The sequence below is a fragment of the Urocampus carinirostris genome, chromosome 5, assembly GCF_059441175.1.
Source record: "Urocampus carinirostris isolate Australia breed hairy pipefish chromosome 5, RoL_Ucar_1.0, whole genome shotgun sequence".
NCBI classification, from domain to species: domain Eukaryota; kingdom Metazoa; phylum Chordata; class Actinopteri; order Syngnathiformes; family Syngnathidae; genus Urocampus; species Urocampus carinirostris.
In genome coordinates, this window is record NC_142353.1 from 24,811,773 (window position 1) to 24,824,337 (window position 12,565).

At 38.1% G+C, this 12,565-nt stretch overlaps 1 protein-coding gene across 1 annotated transcript in view; it reads left to right on the top strand.

Annotated features, from left to right (window-relative positions):
* Positions 1 to 12,565, top strand: part of kcnip3a (Kv channel interacting protein 3a, calsenilin) — a 55,404-nt gene that overhangs the window by 15,956 nt on the left and 26,883 nt on the right. The window contains exon 2 of the mRNA XM_088336279.1: positions 2,381 to 2,555. Within this exon, the coding sequence (XP_088192405.1) occupies positions 2,381 to 2,555 (175 nt within the window). The remainder of the gene's footprint in view (positions 1 to 2,380; positions 2,556 to 12,565) is intronic.

The following is a 12,565-nucleotide window of genomic DNA, read 5'->3' on the forward strand; positions in this document are numbered from 1 at the left end:
TAGAATAAAACATTTGCAGCATTCACTGATAGGAATGCAGCCAACTCCCAATCATTTCAAGCAGCTCCACTTCTTAATCCATTCACATTCAGCAGCCATATGTGAAGGCAAAGCCCTGAATCTCTCTTCATTCGCCTCCAAAATTACCTATTTGTAGCAAAAAGGCCCAAGATTCCTTTAGAGATGACGTTCAGCTTTCTGGTAGAGCACTCACACCATGAATTAAGGTAATCCTTAAGGCCGGGCAGTAAAGAGATGCCAATTGTAATTCCACGCTATGCATCAAGTTGTAGCTCATCAACCTTCCCACTTCTTACAAAAAAATACAAAATAATTGCATTTAACCACCACCACTTAGACCTGGTCTATGCAATTCTTTATGCTAATCCACTTTTGTTAGCAAAAGACCAGATTTGCGTTTGGTATATCATAATAATGGGTTGCCTACTGAGGAATACTAAATTCACAAACTTGCTAAACTAGATGCAAAGCCACACGTTCACGCCAGTAAAAACTACAAATGTGCTAAATCTCCAATAACAAGTTTCCTTTAGAGCGGAATTGGGCAAACCCGGTCCTTTATTTGTAAAGCATTTTTCGGACAATAAATTGCCACGCTAAAAAAACATACAAGCGTACAATAAGACAATAAAATTCCCTCTTTTATCCCCAACCAACAACCCAAAAACATTTAATACAAACACAATGATTACAATACAATAAATAACAAATAGTCATAGAAATAAAATAAAATCTGATTGTGGCAAGGCACAGACTAACCCTGTGAGGAACAGAACCTATTTACACAAATAAGAATGGCAACTGATGGCCTCAAGATTTTCAGCCGTTGAACCACACCCTACCAGTGTTGGCCCCCCAAATGAGGAAACACTGAAGTACATGAATGGAAGTAAAAACAACTGCAGAACCAAAATTTTAAATATTGAATTTTTTATAACGATTTACTGTAAAAGATTAGCAGTTAAACATGTCATAAATAAAGTCTGTTTGAAGCCATATTTAAAAAGTTGGTCTTGAACCTCCTCTTAAAATTATCAAGGGTCCCCTGCAGACCTGATGTCCTCCGGTAAACTGTTCCATAGGTTGGGACCGGAGTGACTGAAATGGGTGGACCCTGGCTATATTCTTGAAATAATAAAACCCAATTTTAGTTATATTTTTAATGTGGAATAAAATTGAGCTCGGAATCGAAAATACCACCCAGGATTCTTAAGCAATCTGAAGGTCTAAAATATTTTATTTTGGTAAAGATTTCTTCTTCTGATTTTCAGGACCAATGACTAAGATCTCTGTTTTGTCCTGGTTAAGCTGTTGGAAGTTCTCTGCCATCCAGGACTTAATATCTGAATAATTTCATCAGGAGACATGGCAATGTATAGCTGGGTACTATGAAAACTGACTCCATGTCTCTTAATGACAGCCAGAAGGAGAAACATATGCAGATTAAAAAGTAATGGGCCTAAAATTGAACTTTGAGAAACCAGCACATGAAACTTCATGGGTTCTTGAGGAACATGCATCAATACCAACCAAAAAATGTGGGCCCGTTAGGTAGGAAGAAAATAAGTTTAAAACAGTACAAGAGATGTCCACCAGGAGTCTATTTAATAAAACCTGTTGTATACTGTGTCAAAGGCAGTACCGAGCTCCAGTAGCACGAGAACTGTAAGTTTATTAAAATTCATATTATAGTTGATATAATTTAAAAGGGGCGGTCTCTGTTCTGTGATTGATCCTAAAGCAGACTGAAATTTATCTAAAATGCTGTCTTCTTTTTTAAAAAAAAGAAGAATTCAGCTGAATTTAAAACATTTCTTCTAAAACATTGCTTAAAAATGGTAGGTTAGAAACGGGATTGTAATTATTAAAAATGCTCGAGTCTGCGTTGCTCTTCTTCAGATTGGATAAGTACCCATCTGGAGAGAGAAATTGACTATATTTGAAATCTGTTCCTCAAAGCACCCATAATATGTCTTTAAGAGATGTCAGCCCCCTGCCAAGGGAATTATGTCCCAAAACTGATTACACTAGGACTGTTAACAAGTTCCTGCCATCTTGCTAACAAACCGATTATTTGTATCACCAAAGTTGAAGAAGAAAAAACTTTGAAAACATGCAGGACATGCGGCCCTTGAGGACCGCGTTGCCCACCTCTGCTTTAGAACTTAGACCCTATATAAAGTACATGGCCTGCAGATGAAATACTAATTATTTGTTAATCAACCGCCACAATTAACTATTGAGACCCTCGCTCCCTTCATTCCAAAACTCACCTCCTTGGCTTCTCCATTTCCATATTGACTTGAATGCTCTCTGTTTCTCCCTTGCACCCACAATGTTCCCTGCTCTTTCCCTGCAGGCTGACGGTAAAGTGGTTGACGGCAGCCTACTGGGAGACGCCAATGGTGTGGATCCCGCACCGGGCCGAGGGAAGGATTCCAGGAAGTGGCAGAAGCCTCGGTTCTCCCGCAAAGCTCTGATGAAGTGCTGTCTGGTCAAATGGATCATCGCTAGTACGCAGCCTCAGGACAAAGGTAAGAGAGATGCCACCTTGGTTTTGTGTTGTAGGATCTAGGAATATTCGATAGCTCGACAACTGTGACCTAAAGTAAAAAAATGGATGAATTAATTGATTTACTAAACTTCTTGTTGACCTCAGTATAATGCTTCGACTCAAATCCCCAGGGATCACTCTGGAGGCTTTTTAATTCTTCAAACCACATATTTATTAGTCCAAGAAAATCCAGTCTGATTTCAAACATAGCTATTTTTATTAAAGGTTTTTTGTATAGTTATGTATTTTGGAATGGTTAAATATGTGAGTTAAGTTGAACAATTGTTTTGTTTCAAATTTGTTTACGTCAGCTCTAATTATAATCGATTCGACTGCATTTATTCCCCATGTCAGATTTGACCGTTTGGTGTTCAGTGGATTGTTAAAATTTGCAAACCTACAAATAGCTGTGGGCGATATTGTGAATGGCTGGGATCAATCACACCCAGGCAAATACAAGGTACTATTGCTTTTACCAATTCCATACCGATACTTCGATAATATCATGATCGTTTAATAATTGAACCTCTACCTCTTGAGTTAATTTAACATTTTACGATAAACCCAAAACAAAGAATGGAGGACTAAAAATGTTATATTACTATAAAATAACGGCAATGCAAGTTTGAACAGTATAAATATTTATTTAAAAACTTTCAGAACAAAAGTCAAGACAGCCAAACTAAAAAAGCAGCAATGTCACAATAATACAGATACTCTATAACACATTTGTTACTGATTAGCGCAAATGACTACCAGTTTGAAATGTATTTCTAAAATTGCAACTTATATTATGATATGATATGATATGATATGATATGATATGATATGATATGATATGATATGATATGATATGATATCCATCCATCCATCCATCCATCCGTCCATCCATTATCTGCACCGCTTATCCTCAGTAGGGTCGCGAGGGTGCTGGAGCCCATCCCAGCAATCTTCGGGCAGTGGGCATGGGACACCCTGAACTAGTTGCCAGCCAGTCGCATGGCACACAGAGACAGTCAACTCACTCGCTCAGTCACACTTAGGGACAATTTGGACTGGCCAATTAACCTAACATGCATGTTTTTGGAATATGATATATGATATGATATCTCATCTCATCAGCTGCACCGCTTATCCTCGGTAGGGTCGCAGGGGTGCTGGAGCCCATCCCAGCAATCATCGGGCAGTGGGCAGGGGACACTCTGAACTGGTTGCCAGCCAATCGAAGGGCACACAGGGACAGACAACTCGCTCGCTCATTCACACCTAGGGACAATTTGGACCGGCCAATCCACCTGAAATGCATGTCTTTGGAATGTGGGAGGAAACCGGAGTGCACGGGAAGAACATACAAACTCCGCACAGGAAGTCCAGTAGCTGGATTTGAACCCACACAGGAGATTCCAAAGACCTTAAAATTGTGCCGCTCATGCGCTAACCACTGCACCGCCGTGCTGCCCTATGATATGATGTATTTTATTGTATTATATTATCATTATTATTATTATTATTATTATTTTAATTATTATTATCACCTTACTAATAAGTTGTAATTCTTAGAAGTACTTTTAAAATAAGTCAACCACTTAAAGATTGTTTTCAAAGACACTGATTATGCCAAGGAGTTTTTCATGCCAGTTAAAAATCACATTTTCTAGAAAATCACTACAACCCATCAACTGGTGAGCTATTATCAGAACCAGTCGGCGAGCTACTCAGGTGCTACCTGGTACTTGCAGCTAACACGAAGGAGACACGTGCTCTATATCATGGTATCGAGACAACTAAAATACCTTCCATTGCACAATATTTTGAAAATAAAGTCAGTACTTCAAAAAAATTCAAAAACATAATTGGATCAAATTTGAAATGTATTATTCATGTATAATCTTATGACCCACTAACAACATTATGATAGTGATTGCTAAAATGGGAAGACATTATAGATCCAAGGGCAATAGTATTGATCTGAATCTAGTACTCCCTCAATAGTGATGGTATCGATATTTGCATTCATTTGCCCTTACTTACAAATGGATCTCAATCGATGCTTAGAACCCCTACATCTCTCTGATGGTAGTATGGTCCTATGAGGTATCAGTACTACACCCATCATGAAGCATTCAGTTAATGAGTTTTCCATCAACATGTTCTTTTCAAACATTTTCTATACATTAGTACTAAATCCAATCCTTAGTATTTTGTTTTCCACCTCTGACAGTATTTTTAACCATTGCCAGATTTGACCGTTTGGTGTTTAGGAGACTTTAAAACTATACGAGACATACAAATGGATCTCACTTGGGCAGCTGCTCAAAATCCAAATAACTTCTTATGCTGGTATGGTCCTCTGAGTAATCAATGCTACACCTATCCTTAAGCCTTCAGTTAATGAATTTCCTTTCAACATGTTCTTTTCAGGCAGTTTCAACTTTCATTCTAACTCCTTTGGGTCTCTTTTGTGCATCTTGTGGGCAAATCATTTAAGAAAAAAAAAAACGCTGCAATGCTTGGAAGTACAGCTTACACTAGTCACACAGTGGTCCAAAGTACAGGCGCGCTGTGATTCCATCTCTAGGGTGCCACAGGGTTCGGCTTTGTTTTCAGCGAGTCCTCACCACTGTAATGGCCAGTGGCTAAAAATAGCAGCATTGAGATGGAGATGTGTATTGAATGAAAGGAGGTGGGGGTGGGAGACAGCACTAGCTGTTTTCACTCAATAAGAGTAAGGTTGAAATAGATTTTGGGGTTTGCACAGTCTGCTATCAAGTATTGGAAAGAATTGGATGGCTCTTAATATGACAGTCACTGATGTTATGAATTCAATTCAGGTCTAGCGTGTGGTAAAGCACAAAACCACAAGCGTTATTAGATCTGATTTGTGTCAGGTTGGTAGTGCGAGGTGGGACACAAAATCAGGGAAGCAGGACAGAAGGACTTCATTTTAAACATATAATACTATGAACCCAAACAAAGAAGGAAACATTCTAGGGCCATCTGTCATCTTGACGGTTGAAAATTCGACTATAAATCACAGCAACAGTACATTTTTAAGATTCAGTAAGAGAGGCAGAGAGTCAAAGAACAATGACTGGCAAGAGAGAAGCCCGGCCCGACCCAAATGTAATGATTGACATTTTAGACTCAACCAAACTCGAAAATTGGGTCGGGTCGGGCTTAAGTTCTTGCCTCTGGCGCAGAGTAATCCAGTCTGGCCGAGGCATTTTTGCTTAATCAGTTGCACAATCTCCTAATGAAAATGTGTGGCTATGCCAACTGAGTTGTAGATAAATGGAAAAAATTACGTTCACTGCATCTTCGAATAGACCCCCTGGTTTGACCTCGGATCAATAGATTCGGAAAAGTGCACCGAATTGCTGCACAAGATACTGGATGTGGCTGAGGCTAGGTCACGCCAAAGTGACAGCAGGGGGAAGTTACTTAATAATTAACTGCCGAATTCCTGGTATATTTGGGGTGTTGGGGAAATTATAAATCTTCCACAAGCTTAAGAGAATGAACACCTAGAAGGTAGGCAGCAAGAAGAAAACAGGCAAGCTGATATGCTTTTTTTGAGTCTTTGTCGTATTTACCTTTTTAAGGTAGTGTTGGTTTGAAATTGAAAAAAATATATGTTTTTAAAACTCGCCATAAATTTACATGAATTATGCAGATTTAGCACTAGGCTAGAAAAATGTTGGGGAGCCACTTGGGGTGGTACGAAAACGGTTCACATGTTACGTTAACATTGTTTTTGTCTTTTTGTTTTGTTTTTTTCTCTCATGTTAGGAATAGTTTTTTTAAATTCATTAATTCATTCATTCATCCATCCAGCCATCCATTCATCTATCCATTATCTGCACATCTTATCCTCAGTGGGGTTGCTGGGGTGCTGGAGCACATCCCAGCCATCTTCGGGCAGTGGGCAAGGGACACCCTGAACTGGTTGGCAGACCGTCCCAGGGCACACAGAGACAGACAATTCACTTGCTCATTCACACCTAGTGACAGTTTGGACCGGCCAATTAATCTGACATGCATGTTTTTGGAATGTGGGAGGAAACTGGAGTGCCTGGAGGAAACCAACGCAAGCACAGGGAGCACATTCAAACTCCACACAGGTAGGCTGGTAGCTGGATTTGAAATCCCACCTCATAACTGTGCCATGCACGCGCTAACCACTGAACTGCCCGGCCGCCATTCACTCATTCATATATTGATGTGAATACTTCTATTGATTCCACCAATCTATCGAGATGCTGAAAATAGACCAATCAATAATATGCTAGCTGACAGATGGACGGAACATCTTCAACTGGCCTTATGCTGCCGGGGCCCTACTGAAAATCTATATTTTTTTGCACTATGATTACTATTTTTGCACCAAATGTATAATTGCACAAACCCTTACGATATCAACTGTATTACGATACCAAACTGTTTGTGACATCCTACATGCCGGCAATTCTTGTGTAAATATTGTGTAAATCATAACTATAACCTTATCCTCCTTGTTTTATAATCTTATCTTCTCTGTTCCTTTATCTTCTCGGCTTTTTTACCTCACTGTGAATGTGTGAAACTGGAGTGTCATGCCCAATTTGGTTATCACAATATGTTAACCCATTTTGTAACAATGACAATAAATGTATATTCTATTCTATTCTATTCTATTCTATTCTATTCTATTCTATTCTATTCTATTCTATTCTATATGGTGCTGTAAAGCATCAGTAAGAGAAAGTACATTCGTCTTTGATCTTAAATTCGTAAAATAAGGTAGTATTTGATGATGAGTTATTTTATTTTATTGTCCAATTTTCTTTGTCATTTTCCATCAACTTGTTACAATGTCGCATTTCACTACATGCTACATTATGGAACATTATGGATATTGAAACTAAATGAGCAAAATGATCACTAATTAAGAACAATTAGCATAATTTGATTTGATGAATTGGATAAGAGAAAATTCCTGCATTTTGAATGATAACACATTTTAATGAACATTGTTTTAAAGACATAAATTATGTTCCTTGCCCATAATTTATCAGGACATGACCCACTCTGTTTTTAATATTCGACTCCTCCCTGTGTTTAACAGAGGTATTACATGGGTTCAGGAAGAGTATGCAGTACAGTAGTAGGTACATTTGAGCTACTGAATCTTTGTCCTTGAATACAGTTTAATAATAAACCACACGGTTGCTATTACATTATTAATCTGTGCCTTTTCTCGATAACACGCTGTACAGACGGTAGGGGTGGGCGATAATAGCAATAATAACGGATTCAGAACAAAAATCATGAGAGCAAAAAAAGCAGTAATGTAATGAAAACACAAATATAACAAAGTCTGCATGGCAAATATAAAATCTTTTGTTGCACAATATTTTGAAAATAAATTCAGTTGTGGAGATCAGGTGTCACCACAATTGGATTAAATTGAAAAGTTATAATGTATGTATAATCTTAAAACACACTAACAGGATTATTATAGTTTTAGTAAAAATGGTACTCGGTTTTAGGACCGTAGTATTAAACCAATCAAATTACTCACTTAGTATCGATAATATTGACATTTGAATCGATTCGCCCATCCTAAACAGACGTCACAGTTTAAAGTTTTGCTTGTTTGGTAGCACAGAGATGAATTATTGTCGTTGTTGTTCCTTGATTAATTCATTGTTAAATCGTTTTCCGCAACTATTCTAGCATTTATAAGCGATAACTGAAGAAGTGTGCAGTCAGTCACGTTGATGCATTGATAACAAATGAACACCTATCTATCCAAAAGTATTTGCAGTGAATACCACTTGTTAGAGGTAAGATCTTGGGCCCAGGGCCTGGGCCCGAACCAAACCCGAAAATGTAAATCATTATCTCTCATGCTATAACTTTTACTCAATTTATTATTTAGATAAAGAAAATGCTTACCAAACTATCCGTTTAACTCAAAATCTCTAAAATTAAAGAAATCTTCATTAATCAGTATTGGGGTAAAATACGTGCCGCTTCCTCCTTCCACCTCCCTCACATTAGATGTCATTTCTGCTTCCTGCCAATAGCTTACAAGCTTTACAAACTTTCTTTCTATTTTTTTCTAACCTACATTATATGATTTTTTTCTTTCTGTGCCGTTTCGTTCAGTTTCACTTTCGCTTCGGCGCCAAACCCTTCATTTTGGCGCTGCATTGCAGTGCACACTTGAGTTGAGGGGCTCGGCACAAGTCAACCCCAAGCTGCATAGTTCAGCTAAAACACACAGTCGGCCGAAAAAAAAATCTTCGTGTTTATTTTGGCAGCAATTTAAAGATTTGTGTTTATTTCGGGCTCAGTTATCAAATCAAGTTAATTTGTTGGGTTTGGGCGGATCAGGGTTTATCTACCCGCGACTCGGGTCGGGTTGGGCTGAATTTTTTAGGCCTGATCTTACCTCTACCACTTCTTAATGACTGTTTATGACATTTAAGAAAAATAAAACATTAACTGCTGTTTGATGGTTGATGAATATTAAAGTTTAACTGACCTTCTGCCCTATCTCTGATCTTCAATCCTTTTAAAAGGTAACACCTGCTGATCAATATTTGCTAATGCCAATATCTCAAAACAATATTCAAATTCACCTTTCTAGCCTTTTTTAATTGTAAAATTAAAATAAAAAGGTTAATGCAAAACAATAAAACGTTTGTTTTATTGGCACATAAAAGAGTTCTCTTATATAAAAACAAATAGATATGGACCGATATAATTTCTGGCCCAATACCAATTTTCCATGGTTAAGGAGACGATGGCATATTTAATGCCAATATACTTTTGCAGCAAAGTTAGGAATTTTCAAGATTATTAATTTTTTCGTTTGATACTAATACTAAACCTATTGAATAGTCATCACTACTGACCCGATAGAAACCATTATTAGATACAGTTTTCTTCATGCTGGAAAACATGGCTGATGTTTTTAAAGAACAACCTAACAACACAATAAACTTTCCTTAATATTGTATTTACCTCATGTGCGGTCTCTTCTCAAGGTTTCCTCATTTTCTTCATGTTGAGGTTTTTGAGTTTTTACTTGCCCTCGTGTAGGTTTTAGATCAGGGGATGGTGTAATAATAGTCTGTGGTTTGCAATAATCTGTGGTCTGTGCCGCTCTTCGAGACTCTTTGTGATTAAGGGCTATACGAATAAATATGACTTGACTTGACTTGACTTGATTGACTATTTAATGAATGACGTAAAACAGCAGTTATTACCCTCATACTCCTAAGTCCTGATTGTTAAACATCCACCAGAGGGCAGCCAATACTGGCATTGTCTAACATTGTGACTTGCGAGTAACTTGAAAAGGTAGGTTTCAACAACTTATTGACCACAAGTAACACACAACACTTGATTTAATTGAAATGCCATCAAACTTTCATTGTTTATTAAACAGCAGTATTTCAAGTACACGTTAAGTTTTTTTTTCCTTTAAGTTTTAAAAAGAATACATCCTGATTTTGAAAAATGGACCAAAGGTACAAAATGAAACTTGGTATACTGCTTTACAGACATGTACCTGTCTGGAATTGTGATGGTGGACTCAAGTGAGAGAAAGCAGGAATAGGGAGACATAGGTAAAATTGAAAAATCAATGTTTTTTTTTTAAATTTAAAACAGGGTCCAAAGTAAAAAACAAAACTCACTCGACCAAAACAAAACATAACAAAACAATACAAAACACAGGCTCCAAAATTAAGGCACAAAGAACTAAAACAAGACACCGACCTGGGGTCCATTTCACCAAGAAGGTTCAACAAGCACTGAATCTAACCCTGGCTTCGGAAATTGCACCAGCCTGAGAAGGATAACACTGTGTTTTGGGTTCTAGGGCCAAGTATCTAAGTGAAGTCAGAGTTGTTTAAAATGGATTTAGGGTCAACAATTTGCACACATCCTGTGGTGATCCAGTGATGACGTAGGCTGGAAAAGGGTTCATAGTTGAGGCTTAGCATCATTTATGGTTTAGATACTGGAAGTTGTGTGACTTCATCTCATCTATGTATTTTGGAAAGTACATGTACTACACGTGAGTTCAAAGGAGAGGAAGTGCCATAAAGAAGGCACGGAGAGCTATGCGGAGGTGTGAGGCAGCGTGTGATGTGAAAGGTCACAAGCTGTGTATGGCTACTCGATGATCCCTCGCTCTGTTCCAGGCTCAAACAGATTTTTAAATGTGGTCTCACCGACAGAGGTGAGTGTGTGCACCCCATTTATCCTCTCATTCTAAGCACCTGCTAGGGAAATTCAACTTCTCACTTTGAGACCTAGAGTATTTTCCCCTCCACTCATCCAGCTGGTTAGCACCACAGTCCCTTGGTTCTTGTTTTAAAAATTGTTAAAGCTCGGTTCGGAACAAGTCCTTGTTTTTTTGAGACATAATGGGAGCTGTGATGGCCACGTTTTCTGTGGAGGCCCGCAGGCGTCTTTCCAGGTCCAGCTGTCTCTCTCACTGTGGACACGGTGCATCCAAGTACCACCGCTCAGGTAGGAACTGGGTCTCATTTACTTTCTCAAAACCAAGTCCACCCAGTCCGTAGCATAGTGGGTCTAAACATTTTGTATTACTACACAATAGCAACGGACGCTGGAATGAAACTGTAAAATTAAGTCACTGATCATGTCAATGATTTTTCATTCCAGTTGGAAATCACATATCCTGTAAATTTGCAATGACCTGTTAGGTGTTCTTCTAGAGTGTTCTTAAAGGGTAGGGCAGGGATCGGCAACAAAAAATAAAAAGCCATTTTGGACCAAAAAACCCCAACAAAGTCTTACATAAGGCTCTTGATAAATGCAACATATACTGTGGGTATATCAGCTATATTAATATATGAGTTAAATGCAGCACATTCTGTGGAGAAAGATGCACCACGTGACTACTCTGTTGTAGACTACTGCCTCAAGTTTACCTTATTTCAAACATTAATGAATAGCATTATGTTTCATTGCTTTGATAAAATTAAACAAATGCAATAAATAAATCAATTTTTCTATGTCATTTTCATCTTGATTCGAAAATGCAACAATGAACTGGGTCTTTGGCCGTTCACACAACTGCCGTTTTGTTTAAAACCGCTCCCTGGGGGGTTGCATTACAGTTCTCCAGGCAGGAATTCAAGCCTTGACTTCATGTCTCAATATACGACTTTTCTGCATCTGAGGTGACAACGGGTATCCCATGGTTTTACAAGCCGATACTAGTGAAAGAGCAGCTGTCAAACTCGTCACTTCCCACCCCTGAAGTTGTGTGTACTGTATTTAAATATGTATGTACAGTATGTATATACCGGAGGCATATCCCATTAGTGTGAGGCGGCTAGAGTCAAGAACAGACCCACATTTTTGACTCTGTCTGAGAGATTGATATAGAGGAGGGGATTCCCAGCCCCCCAGTCAACCCAACCAATGTGTTGCAACACCTGTTGTTGGTAGTCAAAATGGGAAATAAAAGAAAAAATAGAATAATAAAAGGAAACAGAGAGATAAAAAAAGAAAATAATAAAACAACATCCTTTAACACTGAAATATACAGTAAACATAATTAAAATGTTTTGAAATCTACCAAATATAATAAAGCAATTTTGAAGTCAACAACACAGAATCCCCCCCAAAAATGCATATTGACCAAACATGAGAAAGAAAGGTGTCTCAAAGAGAAACGGCTGTTGTTTCGTGGGGAGCAGGCTCCCTTCGTTCACTTCCACGAACCGGCTCAAAGAGTCGGGGTGCTGTCAAATATCTGGCTCCTATTTTTTTTTTACTCACTCAGCCCTCAGCCGCCTTTTCTTTCGATGTATTAGTAAATACTATATTTGTGTGTATATATATATATATATATATAGTGATATAGTGATATATATATATATATATATATATATATATCACTATATCACTATCTAACTATATGGTAGACGATATTTTGAGTGGTGATATGATCCCTAAGGC